Source organism: Macaca fascicularis, chromosome 10 (assembly GCF_037993035.2).
Source record: "Macaca fascicularis isolate 582-1 chromosome 10, T2T-MFA8v1.1".
NCBI lineage: Eukaryota > Metazoa > Chordata > Mammalia > Primates > Cercopithecidae > Macaca > Macaca fascicularis.
Genome location: NC_088384.1, coordinates 20,761,555 through 20,775,649, shown reverse-complemented (window position 1 = coordinate 20,775,649; position 14,095 = coordinate 20,761,555). Strand labels below are relative to the sequence as shown.

The 14,095-nt window shown below is 56.1% G+C and overlaps 1 protein-coding gene across 28 annotated transcripts in view; it reads left to right on the top strand.

Annotated features, from left to right (window-relative positions):
• Window positions 1–14,095, top strand: part of OSBP2 (oxysterol binding protein 2) — a 219,976-nt gene that overhangs the window by 186,295 nt on the left and 19,586 nt on the right. For 17 of the 28 annotated variants that reach the window (XR_012418838.1, XM_065522271.1, XM_074003966.1 and 14 more), the window contains one exon: window positions 13,322–13,514. The exons of 9 other annotated variants lie outside the window; for them this stretch is intronic. Coding sequence is in view for 16 of the 19 variants with exons in the window: in XM_065522271.1 (XP_065378343.1) it covers window positions 13,322–13,514 (193 nt within the window). In the remaining 3 variants the exon portion in view is untranslated. Of the gene's footprint in view, window positions 1–7,520; window positions 7,643–13,321; window positions 13,515–14,095 lie in introns of those variants that run through there. 2 more of the 28 variants (XM_045363803.2, XM_074003974.1) reach the window with 1 other exon arrangement.

The window sequence follows — 14,095 nt, the reverse complement described above, 5'->3', positions numbered from 1 at the left end:
TACAAAAATTAGCTGGGCATGGTGGCACGTACCTGTAATCCCAGCTACTTAGGAGGCTAAGACAGGTTCACTTGAACCCAGGAGGCGGAGGTTGCGGTGAGCCGAGATTGCGCCACTGCACTCCAACCTGAACAACAGAGTGAGACCCTGTCTCAAAAAAACAAAACAAACAAAAATTAGCCAGACATGGTGGTGCATGCTTGTAGTCCCAGCTACTCAGGAGGCTGAGGCAGGAGAATCATTTGAACCCAGGAGATGGAGGTTGCAGTAAGCCAAGATCACGCCACTGCACTCCAGCCTGGCAAAAGAGTGAGACTGTCTCAAAAAAAAAAAAAAAAAAAAAAAGAAAAGTCAGGTGAGTTCTAAATTTCTTTCAAGTTTGGGAAAGGACATACCATAAGCCTTTAGGTCCTCAGATCCTAGAAGGGCAGAGAGGAGGGTATTCTGGATGATTCCCGAGAGCCCAGGACCCACGGCTAGTGGTGCAGGCCCATTCCACGCACCCACAGATCCTCGCAGGGTGCTGCAGCCATCCTCACCTCACATCAGGTATGGCTTCGGCCCCAGGTGTTTGAGGGAACAAGGTGCTCGGAGGTGGTTTCTGGATTGGGAATCTGGAACAGTGACACTGCGTTTCAACCCCCCATGCCTTTGCCAGTGCTGTACGTTCTAGAACACTCCTTCCTCATCCTTCAGGTACTGGCAGCTCCCTTGTCATCCTTCAGAACCCCACAGGGACGTCACCATGGCTTTCCAAGGCCTCTTTTGGGCAACCTTCCTCCTGGCTGGGACCCCAGCTCCCAGGCACCCTGCCGCGTGGCATTTAATCCATTGTTTCAACCATTCCCCACTGGGCTTTGTGCTCCCTGAGGTCAGGCTGAGTGTCTTACTCACGGGTGTCCCCGACAGTAGCCCTGTGGGAGTGCCAGCAAGTGATGTTTCATAGTGGATCTTGTGTCTCTAGATAAAGGACTCCAAGTGGCCCACGGCTCACATTTACCTGTGATGTTACCTTTTACAAAGCCCTTCTAGTCCCATTTTCTCACCTGAACAAGGTCAGTGAGGAAGTGGAGGCCCAGCCCCCAGGCCTCAGCCTGCCGAGGTCACCCCTGTACCCTGCACCCCCCTGTACTCCCCTTCCGGAGGGATCACCTGGCCCAGAACAGCATTTCATGGCATTAAATTGTACAGGTAACCACATTTTCCATGTGCACGCCACACTGGGCTCCAGCCTCCCTCTGCCTTGTGACATTTTGATTGGCAGGGTTCTTTCTTTTCTTTCTTTCTTTTTTTTTTTTTTTTTTTTTTTGAGATAGAGTTTTGCTCTTGTTGCCTGGGCTGGAGTGCAATGGCATGATCTTGGCTCACCGCAACCTTGACCTCCCAGGTTCAAGCTAGTCTCTTGCCTCAGCCACCTGAGTAGCTGGGATTATAGGCATGCACCACCATGCCCGGATAGTTTTGTATTTTCAGTAGAGACATGGTTTCTCCATGTTGGTCAGGCTGGTCTTGAACTCCCGACCGCAGGCAATCTATGTTCCTCGGCCTGCCAAAGTGCTGGAATTACAGGAGTGAGTCACTGCACCCAGCCCTGGCAGGGTTCTTTCTAGCCAGACTCGGAGGGTGCACGTGGTGGGCCTTGGAAGGACCCTCTGGGGTCAGCATTTGAGTAAGTCAGTAGCCCCGTCGTGAACTCAGGGCAACCCCTCTCTCATCACAAAGCTAGGAAAGCCCTGCCTGATGGGCATTTGACATCAGATCTTAGCAGCTGCCTCCTGATCTCTGCCCAGGCCTGTGCCAGACAGGGACTCACAGGGAACAGGCAGTCCAGCAAACTCTTAAAGTGATAGGCTGCCAGGCATGTGCTCATCGGTGTGACCTGTTCTAAGATGACCCAGGGCCGCCAGCTCACATGCCCACTTTTGAAGGCCAAGTTTAGGGAGAGCCCGGGAAGGTTCCCAGTTGGCAGGGAGGCAGATTCCTGTCCAACTGACCACAGCCCAGCAGGAGCTAGGGCAAGCCTTGGCTGGGCCTACAGAGGGCCGAGGCAGCAGACACAGAATGGGAAGTAGGCTTTCTCCCAGGCAGAGAAGGAAAATATTAATATTTTCCCTTCTGGGCTGTCATCGTGCACAGGTCTTTCTGCTCCGGCCGGGATGGGGACCTGTACCAGTTTGGCTCTGAAGCCCCTCTGTTATTCCCACCTGCCTACTCGGTTATCCTTCCTGGGCCTCTGGACAGTTCTCCAGTCATGGTGGGCCTGTGGGCAGGACCCGGTCATTGGGCGAGGCTTGCCAATTGTGTGAGTGGTGGCCTCGCCGCCCCACTGCCCGGAAAGGGGAGTAGACTCCTTGCCTTCCCGCTCAGGGAACCTGGAGAGATCAGCTTGGCTCTTGGGTTTTCAGCCATGAGACAGAACCAGGGTATGGGGTTCACACGATTCCTGAGCATCCCTGGTGGGCCCAGCAGCGTCTCCCCACCCATTCCCCACAGGCCACCTGTCCCTGGTTGCGTCTTCCTGCCTTGGTGGTAGTTCCCCCAACACCCATGCCCCAGCTCCTAAGGACTGGGCTATGAGAGGCTGGGACAGGCCCTGCCAGTGGCGAGCCAGGATGGGAAAGGGGATGAGTGTTCCATGCATTGAGTGGCATGCCGAACATTCTGCATGCACCTTCCCTGCCCACTCTGCAGGCTTGCGCATGGGGAGACCAAGGCTGAGGGGCTCGGGATCCCAGCTGAAAAGGATACGGGCCCATGTCTTCCTGATTCCAGAGCCCGCTACACTGCTGCATTATGGTAGAGAAATAAACCTGACCCTCCCCGTGATCGGGGTTAGGAGGTCCAGAAAACCTCCCCTGTCCACCCTTACCCTGCATCCCTGTCCTGGCACCACTGATCACCCACCTGCAGGCCTGCAGAGTCTCACAGATCTTTCTACTGCAGCATCTTGACCCTGTCCTTCCAGCAAGGGCAGGACACAGTATCTCTCACAATCCCTGTAGCCCTGTGGCCTCTATGCCTGGCTCAGAGCCCAGCACATGGGAGCCTCGGCAAATGAGAGAGAGGAGGGGTGGAGAGAATATTGTGAAAAATCACAGGGGCAAATGAATGAATCGCTTAGTGTCTGGCAAAATTCCCTAGTGGGTAATTTTTTTGACTCTGATAAAAGCCAGCCTAGCAGATCCTTGCTTGAATTACTGTTTTGGGTAACTGTGAATTCGCCTGCCATTTAAGAGAAACCCTGTAGCACTATTAAATGACTTTGGTTTTTAGAATGAGTCTTGAACCATAACGTGCCTGCGCACAGGTGCTCTGCCAGGCATGGGGTGGGGACATTCTCTCTCACAGCACCGTCCTCCGTGAGCACCAGGGTGTACCTTGTACAGTGGCACTGCTTCTGTCACTTGGCTTAAGGTGGAAAATGATTGAGTTTGTACATATTACAAGCTCATGCTTGGAGTGTTAGTATCCACAAAGTGAAAAAGCTGCAGGAGCAGGTTCCGTCTGCAGGCCAGGGTAGCAGAGCGAGGCTGGGCCGTGTTCTCCCCTGTAGTCCTGAGCCCCCTGGGTGGGCCGGCAGCTGGGCTCCATCCTGCTTCTTAGCAGCCTGTGGGCTCGTTCCTGCTGCTGTCCCTCCAGTCCCTGCAGGCAGGTCCCAGCCCAGACCGACTGCACCTGACTCGACCCCCATTCCTGAACTTGGAAGGTTCCTCATAGTTGGTCACTCATGCTGGGCCCAGGACTTGGTCCTTCTGACCACATGACCCTCTGTGGCACTTGGGAACCTTGAGCTGTGAGGGTGAACACAGCCCCAGCCTTGTGGGCCCTGCACCCTCCTGTGGGAGCTGTAACCACATAGGTGATACGGGATGTCAGCGGCAAAAAGACCTTTAGAGGAAAGAGCCAGTGAGGTGGGATGGGGTGAGAGGCCACAGGCTGGGGGCTGAGCAGAGGCACAGGTGCCAGGCGCCCTGGAGTGTGTACTGGGAGCCACAGGAGGGGAGGTGAGAGTGAAGAGGAGGCCAGTCACAAGGGACCTCATGCTGACAGCGTTGTGCTCCCACTTGAAATGAGGGACTCAATGCCAAGTGACTCAATGCCAAGGTCAATGATTCAAGGCCAAATAAAATAATCCCACGTGCATTTTAGCGAGACCCCTCTGCTGCTTGGAGAATGTGCTATCCTCGAGGCAGGGGCAGGTGCTTGAGGCCCTGCGGGGGCCCTTGGGCAGTGAGAGTAGAGCTGGCGCCCATGAGAATGGGCGGTGCTGCTCTAAGCTGAAGGCAGGGACAGCAGAGTTGCTGTGTGGTTGAGAGAAGAGGCCATGGGGAAGGACCCCATGCTGGGGGCCTGGGCCCCTACAGAATGGGGGTCTTGCTGTTTGACGCCCAGTTTGGCCCACACACGGGTTCTGCAGGATGCAGGAGGGTCTTTCCCAGGAGTGGGTTTTGTGTAACTAGTGAGTGGGCAGAGCTAGCTCAAGGTGCCCAGTGCAGGCAGAAAGCAGGGAGGGCAGGGCTGGCCAACAGAGGGTAGATGCTTACCAGGCCTGGATGGGACAGATGCCACACTCTTGGTCCCTGGGTTTACCAAGGAAGGTAGTGTCCCTCAGGAGACACACTTTGGTGCCTGCCGCAGGGCTGGCTGGGCAGTATGGGGTGCCTGCGACATCCTGATGGCAAGAACATGGGAAAACCTGAGGAGGAAGGGCACCCGGCACAGCCAGCACTCGATGGAGTGGGCTCGGGGCACACTCCACTTGGGGATACTCCAGCTGCAAGGGCAAAGTACAAGGGGGAAGTAGGAGACACTGGGGGCACCAGATAGCCATAGTGGGCACCGGGGGTAGGCAGGGCTGCTGTGGAGAGGGTCACAGGAACAGAGACAGCAACCTGGGGCCCTCATACAGGGCTTCTGATGTGGGGCATCGTAGAAACAAAGACCCCTGTCGGAAGGGGCCCCCACTGCCAGAAATGCTGAGGTTTCTCTGAGGCCCCGCTTGGCTCATGGCCCAGGAGGCCACATGGGGCTCCTTAGGCCAACCCAGGCGGGGGTGAGAGGCCCGGAGCTGCTCTCCGTTGTCCCTCCGGGGCCTGTGGGGCAGGTTTCTGCCCAGCTGACCACCGTCCTGCTCCTGACAGCTTGCTCATCCAGGACCTGGGGAGATGGGTAAAAATAGATTCCAGGTTTGTCTAAAATCAGTTGGCAAACTGGAAGCCAGATGGTGTTGGTTCCTGTGTGTGAGTGACAAACTATTTTGAATGTGGAGAGGCTATTTTAAAGTTTTAATTGGAGTGGAAAGCTGCTTCACCAGTGCCGAGAGTGAGTCACATCAAGGAGACACTCTGATCGACCCGCGGTGGGGACTGGGAAGGGCTGAGGCCCCTGTGTGCTACCAGCCTGTGCCAAGGGCTCCTGTGAGGAGCAGGCCCTGGGAGCTCAGCCTCGGGGGGGCAGGCAGGTGATGGAGACACAGCATGACAGCTTGGCTGGGCCAAAGGGATCCCTGGGGGAGCCCAGCACTTCCCCTTGTGGCTCCACAGGTCCCCAGTCTGGGTCTTAGACACTTAAGACCAGAATCACAGTGCAGTTCCTTCCTGCCTTTATGAGGCACCTGCTGAGCTTGGGTTTCATCCTGTGTAAAGTGAAGCCAGGCCAGGCACGGTGGCTCACGCCTGTAATCCCAGTACTTTGGGAGGCCGAGGCGGGCAGATTACTTGAGGTCAGGAGTTTGAGACCAGCCTGGCCAACATGGTGAAACCCTATCTCTACTAAAAATACAAAAACTAGCCAGGTGTGGTGGCAGGCGCCTGTAGTCCCAGCTACTCAGAAGGCTGAGGCACAAGAATCATTTGAGCCTGGGAGGCAGAGGTTGCAGTGAGCTGAGATGGCACCACTGCCCTCCAACCTGGGCAAGAGCAAGACTCTGCCTCAAAAAAAATAGGTGAGGCCAGCCCACCACTCCTCAATGGCAGGGGAGGCAAGGTCCTGTTACTCCAGTGAGTCCCCTGGCCATGCAGAGGGGCTCAGGGAGACCATGACTCTCCGTGATCTCACCACTCATCACCTTCAGAACCACAGGCTGGTGAGAGGCAGAGTCTGTGGCAACAAGGGATGTGAGGATCAGCGTGGAGGGTGGGTAGACTTGGCCCTAGAAACCAGGAGAGCAGAGGGTCCTCCGGCCGCCCACCTGGGAGCCCAGAGCTGGAGGGCAGACACGTCAGATGCCTGGCAGGTCCTGGACCAGCCGCACTTTCTCCCATTATCCCTGCACCAGGGGTGCTGCGACCTCCTGCGTGTGCTAATGGCTGGAGCCAGTCGCCCAGCCTGGACCATCTGGGCATTTGACCAATCTCCCCACCTCCTCCATGAGCCCAATGGCTGCCCACGTCAATGCCTAGCAGGCCTCTGGTGCCTCCCTCACATCCCTGTCTAGGAGGGAAGTTTCCAGGCAGTCACTGAAGGCCAGACAGGGTCCTGGCTCTGCATGCTCCCGAGAGCTTCAGAGGCTGCCCTAGGTCACACACAGGGGACCCAGGCTAGCTGACCTCACACCTTGCTCTCCCGCCTGTCCCAGGGAGCAGTGAGATCGCTGTCAGGATTAAGATTAGGAACAGCAAAAGCGATTAGAGTTTGTCCTCCTTTTCCTGGGGTACATCTGGGCAAAGGTTTCCAGGTCAGAGACGCTCAATGTCTGTCCCATGGGGCACCAGTGACCAGCAGCAACCCCCGCTCAGACCTCACATGGCATGGCCCCTGACTTGGTTTCCCCTGGGTGGGCAGCCCTTACAGCCTTCTTCCCCAGGCCGGACTTCTCAGTAGGGAGAGTCCCTGGTGGGCAAGCAGGGCCTGGACTCCCCAGGTGGGGCTACCCCAGGGTGGAGACCCCCCACCCTTGTCTGTCGAGCTTTGTGGTTCTCACTCTGCTTGGGGGCAACTCAACAGGCTCCCTGCCCTCCCCATGGAGACAGGACCACACTGCTCAGGGGCCCTGCATCTCAGAGCACCCACACCCCCAACACCCCTCTCACCAGAACCCTCTGTGCAGCACTTAGGGGTAGGTGGAAGGGGCAGGCCTGGGAGACTGGAACTCTGTCCCCACGCTGAGGACAATCAACCTGACAGGTCACAGAATCAGGGACTCTGTAGAAGCCCAGGAGGGCGCCAGGAGATTACAGGCCTGTCCCAGGGTGGGCAGTGGGGTAGCACCCATGCGGGCCCAGGCACCACCTCCAGCTCCCACTAGGACCCCTCACTCCCCTCCCCTGAAACAATGCAGGACACAAATGTGTGGGCAGGGGCTTCAGGTCAGCCTGTCTCTCCTCCCGCTTACAGCTGAGCATGAGTCCCCTGGCCCCAGGTAGAGTTGTCACAGAGCCTCAGAGAAATGAGACCACGTTCAGGCCTGGGCTGGGTCAGCCAGGCCCCCCCTGGGCCCCTGGGAACCTCCCCCTGCCAGCCCCTCTGCTGGGCCCCAAGCCTAATCCAGCTTATTGAGCGCACAGCACACAGCCCAGCTCAGCATTCTGAGAACAGCAGGGCCACGCCAGGCGCCTGCCTCTCCCCACAGCACAGCCAGGATGGGGCCTGGAGAAGGCTGGCAGCAGCAGAGGAGACCCTGGGAGTCGGGGATGGACACCAGGTGGGTGCATCCGGGCTGGAGGAGGTGGACAGGCTCTCTGCATCCACAGGGTGACCAGGGCAGCTCATCTGCTGTGATGGCAAAGGCCTTGGGTGCAGACACATAAGGCCTTTGATATTAGCACACAGCAGCTTTCACCCTGTCCCGCTTTTAGGTGACTGTGACACTCTATGACCTGCATGTGCCCAGCCTAGGCACATGTACCCAGATGAAGCCCAGCTGTCCCGGGGACTTCCTGTCTCCCTGCTGCACGATGCCAGCCGGCCCTTTGGTAGCCTTGAGGGGGACCGAGGTCACTCACAGCCAAGTTATTAGCCAGCAACCCTGGCTGTGTGAACAAAGTCCTCAGCTGGGGCTAAGGGTGCTGGGAGGCCACCCCTTCTCTCTGAGGCTAGGGCTGGGCTCTGTTGCTTGGACAGGGTTATTCCCAGGCAGCCTTGTTAGTATCTCCCAGGAACCTAACTCCACACCAGGAAGGCTCTGGGATCCCACAACATCCCTGCCCTCAAGGGGGTCCCAGACAGCAATCAAGACTTAGCCTTACAAAGTAAACCGTAACAGCACTGGTTCCGTGTCCTGGGAGACATGCAGGTGAGATGCTCAGGGACTTGGATCCTGGCCCTACACACACCTCCTCATGGCCTTGGGCGAGTCCCTCAGTCACCCTGAGCCTTCATTTCCTCCTCGGTCATGCACACTATATTTTTAAAAAATCTATTTCAGTGCTTGTAAGAATGCCTGCAATGGCCTGCCTCACAGTGGGCCTGAGGTGTGAGGGAGGTGGGGCTGGCACCAGAATCAGCAGGTGGGTTTGGATTTGAGCCAGGGAAAAGCAAGAAGACCTGGTGGGCCACACTCAGGTCCCTGGGAAGGAATGGAGCCCCAGGAGATGAGGCTGGAGAGGATTGGAAACCGTGTCTATGAGAGGCTGTCAGCTGCCTGGATCTCTGGAAAAAACAACAAATCCTCCATTTTCCCTTGAAGGAGAAAATGGTCATTTCTAAAGTACTGGAGCCCCTGTGAACAGCAAAGGTAGGAGGTAGGGGGCCTAATTCATCTTTGTTCTCTTGTCATCTTTCCCTCTTTGCTTTTGCTGCTGGGAAGCCCAGGCACTCTCAGATGTGAGTTTGTGGGAATTCTTACCATGACCTTTGGCTAGTATTTTAAACTGCTGTTGTATAGCTCTTTTGTAAGTCTTGCTGTAAATGACATGAGGTATATGAAAACAAAGCACCCAACTATGTGAGAACTCGTGGACAAAGAGGACGATTCTGGGGGCTGTAGAAGATTGGCAGGAAGCGATGGTGCAGGGATGAGGGAGGGCGGGTGCAGAGGCCTTGTGCACCCAGATAGGTAAGAACTCAGAAAACCATGAAGCACCCATTCACTCTCACCATGCACAGCACAGCCCTGGCCTCTGCACCCCTGCTCGCATCAGGCAGGCGTGGGGATCGTGCCTTGTGTGGAGGTGGTCCTGGGGCCAGACAGACCTGAGATCCCATCCTGTTCACCCTGTGCTGACCTAATTAGCCCCTTCTCCCTGGCCCTCAGTCTCAGGATGCAGGGGACTTCCCTGAAGTGGCACCCAGGGAGATGAGGGTGCGCTTCCTGACTTGCACTCTGTACCTGCCATGAGACCAGCTCAACAGAGCCTGGAGACCTGCATGGGCCAGGGTCACAGCCGACCGGTGGCACAGGGGCAGGAGGGCAGCAGCGTCAGGGAGCCATGAACAGGTGGCTGGAACCAAGACTAACTTGACGAAGCAGTGGGCCAAGCTTAGGGCAATGTGGGGAGGAGGGTCTCGTGGGAGCTGCAGCCAGGCAGGAGGTACAGCAAGCTCTCAGTTCAGGACCTGGGTTCTGGATCTGGCTCTGCCACCTCCTTGCTGGGTGCCCTCAGAGCCAGCTTTGCTGTCTTGGGATGGGGTGGGAGTCTCTGTCTACCCACCTCACGGGGCTTCTGTAAGGGTCTGGAACATTCCTGAGGCACCTAGAGGGATACTGTGCCCCCACCTCCACCACCGCCCTTACATCCACTGGCAGAAAACCAACAAAGAGGTGCCGTCTGGTCTGGCTGCTGAGATGCACTGTCTCTGAGTCTGTTTTCAGGGTCCTCACTCTAAGGCCTACAGCAGTGAGGGACAGGGCTGTGGGTGAAGCAGGAAGGCCACTGTAGGACCCCAGGTGGTGAAAGGCTCGGCTCCCAGTCACAAGCCAGGGAGCAGTGGAGTCAGGCCTGGAGCCGGGTCTCCCAGGACCCTCCCAGACCCACTATGGGGTCTACAAATTGCATGATGGACAGTGACTGTAGCCCCACACCCAAGGGACAGCCTTATAGACCCATAAACTCAAAATAGCCCAGACCTTCAACATCCTGGACTCAGTCTCACACATCATCAGGATGACGCGCATGAGATAAGGAGGTTTCTTTCCTTCCTCGAGGAGACCTTTCTCCCTGCCTCAACCTGCGGGGAGGAGACCTTCATCTGTCCAATGGGGGTGATTGCATTCCTCCCACCTGGAGAATTTTGCTGGGTGAGCAGAGACAGGGCAGCTTGTGGGCACAGCATCTGTCGGGCACCACTGTCTGTTTCACAGAGAGGACGTGGGCTCAGAGGGGCCAAGGGGCTTCTGCTGGAACCCAGGTTTTCCAACTCCTGATAGTGCGCCCCTGGCCACCACACTCTGCTGGCTTCCTTGGGCAGACCATGCCGCATCTCTAGGCCCCATTTCCACATCCCCAGGATAAGGAGGCACGCCTTGCCCTGCCCACCCTGCGTGGTGCTGTGAGGGAGATGGGGAAGGGAAGGTGCTCAGAGGAGGGCTTGTTCAAGGAATGGCATCCCTGGAGCAGGCTGTGCAGCCAGCGCTCTGGAGCAGGGGCGGGCTGGGCTGGGGACCCTTTCCACCAAGCCAGGCTGGCCACCAGAGCTCGGGCTCTCCCTGTGGGGTGGGCGAGACTGCTGAGCCCCCAGGCAGGGTGCCCCAATGCAGAGCCTTGGGGAGCCTCCCACCCTTGGAGGTGCTGGTCCATCCTCTCCTGAGGCCACCTCAGGACACCCCCAGCTCGCTCCCACTGCTGTCAGTCCCACCCCCCTGGTAGGTGTCATTCGGCAGCAAATATCTGGGAGCAGCTGCTGATTCAGGGCCATTCCTGGCACAGTCGCTGGAGAGACCAACCCAGTGGGCAGGCGTCTGAGTGGGCATGACTGAGGGAGCAGGCCATTTCCTGGGGGAGCGATGCTGCAGAGGTCTGAGGAGTGGTGGGAGTTAGCGGTCATGGGCCTGGGCACCAGGTGCCGGGGCAGATGCGGGAGGTGATCCACAAGACATATCTGTTGAGTGCTCCCTCGCCCTGCCTGCCACATCACCTCCTGATATTTCCTCAACAGCTGCCTTATCTCTGTGTCACAGGTGAGGACTGGTGTGCCCATCTTCCTCCTTTGGGGTGGGACAGCCTGCAATGTGCATGGAGCTCAGTGGGTGCTCCAGGTCAGCTGGGGCAGTTGGGTGGGGAGGGAGTGCTGGGGAGTGGCAGCTGGGGCCACTGATGCAGCTGTGGGCCAAGGAAACATCCCTTCCTACTGGGTTAAAGAATGTGTCCAGAAAGGGCAAATTCAGAGGTTCCTAGATTGGATCTCACTGGCCTCCATGGACAGCTGAAGCCTGAGCCATCCTTTCCACTGTAATGATGGCAGAACGACCATCCCCTGCTTCAAAACTGTGTGGTGCAACCACCTATGGACCTGGGAAGCTGAAAAGAATCTGGATGTCTTAGTAGACCACAAGCTTGAAGGGAAAACCTTAAAAGCAGTTATGTGATTCAGATTCTGAGGTAGCTTGGTAGAAAGTGCCAGTCACAGTTCTGCCAGACAAGACCAATTACCTCTCTGAGCTGGGTAGGATAGCAGAACGTGGCTTTCCTTCCTTCTGTGCCACGGCCAGGGACCGGCCCAGTGGTAGACAAGGGCCAGTGACAAACCTAAGGCCTAACACTGCAGGGAGGATGTGGCTGCAGAGAGCTCAGCCCCTGCCTTGATGAGCAATAGCAGCCACCTCAGCTCCAGGCGAGCTGCTGCTGGGGAGGCAGCGTGCACACCCGTGGCATCTGGCTTTGCTGCTCCCCAACTGGCATCCTGACCATGGGAGGCCAACCAGGGTGAGTGCTGGTTGCTGGGTGGGCTCTGAGGCGGCTATGGTTCCCACATCCCCATGGAGGCCAAAGCGGGCAGTGAGCATGTTTGTTACCATCCCAGCAGAGGGGGAAGCTAGACAGCCCCCAGGGCCTTCTTCACTGCAGGTGTCAACAGAAACAGACTCTGCAAAATATTTGAAAAGATTTATTCTGAGCCAAATATGAGTGACTACGGCCATGACATAGCTCTTGGGAGGCCCTGAGAACATGTGCCCAAGGTGGTCGGGGTGCAGCTTGGTTTTATACATTTTAGGGAGGCATGAGGCAGAAATCAAATACATTTAAGAAATACATTGGTTTGGTTCAGAAAGGCAGGACAACTCAAAAGCAAGGTGGGGAGGGGCCTTCCGGGCTATGGGTTAATTTAAACATTTTCTGGTTGGCACTTGGTTGAGTCATCTAAAGACCTGGGATCAATAGAAAGGAAATGTTCAGGTTAAGATAAAAGATTGTGGAGACCAAGGTTCTTTTTCAGTCTTATAGTGGCTCCCCTTAGAGACAATAGATGACAGATGTTTCCTAATCAGAACTTCAAAAAGGTGCTAAAACTCAATCTCTTCAGGATTGGCAGAGCCTGGAAGAAAACGATCTATGTGAATAGGGATTCTTTACAGATACACGTTTTCCCGCACAAAGGACAGCTTTGCAGGGCCACTTCAAAATATGGCCAAGAAGCATGTTTTGGGATAAAATACTTTGTCTTCCTTGACTCGTAATGTTATGCCAGTCAGGTTGGAAAGTAAGTCACGATATATAGGGTTAAATAAAACCCATCTGATGAGAATTTATGGTTTTTAGGGCATGACTCCCCAGACGCCTTACATAGGAATTTGGGCAAGATAAAAAATATCAGAGCTTAGTCCTCACAGGGAATGGCGGGGGGGTGGGGGGAGCAGATGTGTTGTAGGAAAGGGGTCCTGATCCAGACCCCACAAGAGGGTTCTTGGATCTCGCACAAGAAAGAATCAGGGCGAGTCTGCAGTGCAAAGTGAGAGTTAAGAAAGTAAAGGAACAAAAGAATGGCTACTCCATAGACACAGCAGCCCCTAGGGCTGCTTGTTGCCTATTTTTATGGTTATTTCTTGATGATGTGCTAAACAAGGGGTAGAGTATTCATGCCCCCCTTTTTAGACCATAGAGGGTAACTTCCTGATGTTGCCATGGCATTCGTAAACTGTCATGGCGCTGGTGGGAGTGTAACAGTGAGGACAACCAGAGGCCACTCTCGTCACCATTTTGGTTTTGATGGGTTTTGGCTGGCTCCTTTACTGCAACTTGTTTTAGCAGCAAGGTCTTTATGACCTGTATTTTGTATCTCATCCTGTGACTTAGAATGCCTTAGTGTCTGGGAATGCAGCCCAGTAGGTTTCAGCCTCATCTTACCCAGCTCCTGTTGAAGATGGAGTTGCTCTGGTTCACATGCCTTTGACAGATGGACCCCTGCCGGAGGCCAGGGTCTCATACCGCCACCCCTCCCTCCCCAGGCCTGCAGGGACTTCCTGGAACTAGCAGAGATACACAGCCGGAAATGGCAGCGGGCACTGCAGTATGAGCAGGAGCAGCGCGTGCACTTGGAGGAAACCATTGAGCAGCTGGCCAAGCAGCACAACAGCCTCGAGCGGGCCTTCCGCAGCGCCCCCGGCCGGCCGGCCAACCCCTCTAAGAGCTTCATTGAGGGTCAGTGCCTGGGCGGCCAGGGCAGGGCTGTCCCGTGACCTTCTGCCAGCTGGCTCTGCATATACAACTTCTGCTCCCCCACATGCATATCCCTGGCTGTGTCCATGTGTGGGCTGGGCTTGGCCAACTCTGGACTGCCTTTTTGTGCTTTGTATCTCCCGTGCCCATCACCCACTGGCAACAGTTTCTCTGCACCTAGGTTCACATTCTCAAGAGTTAAGTTTAATGAGCCCAGCTGTCCCTTGTGTGACAGGGGTGTCCTGGTGCCAGGTGGCCACCCACCTAGCCTTGGGTTGGGGGTCATGGGGATCGTGGACAGGGGTCCAACAGAAAGGGAAGCTGGGCCACAGAAAGACTGACCCACATGCTGGGAGATCGGGGGCGGGGGGGTGGGGGCTTCCAGAAAGAGGCCCCTGTGCAATGAATGTGTTGAAAGCACATGATTCTAGCAGAGGGAGCAAGGGTGGCTGCGGCCCAGGGCTGCCCAGGTGACTGAAGCAGGAGGAGAGTGAGGCCAGATGGGGGTTGAGGGAGCCCTTGGCTCTGGACTTAGGGAGGCAAGATGAGCCTTTTGTGAAGTT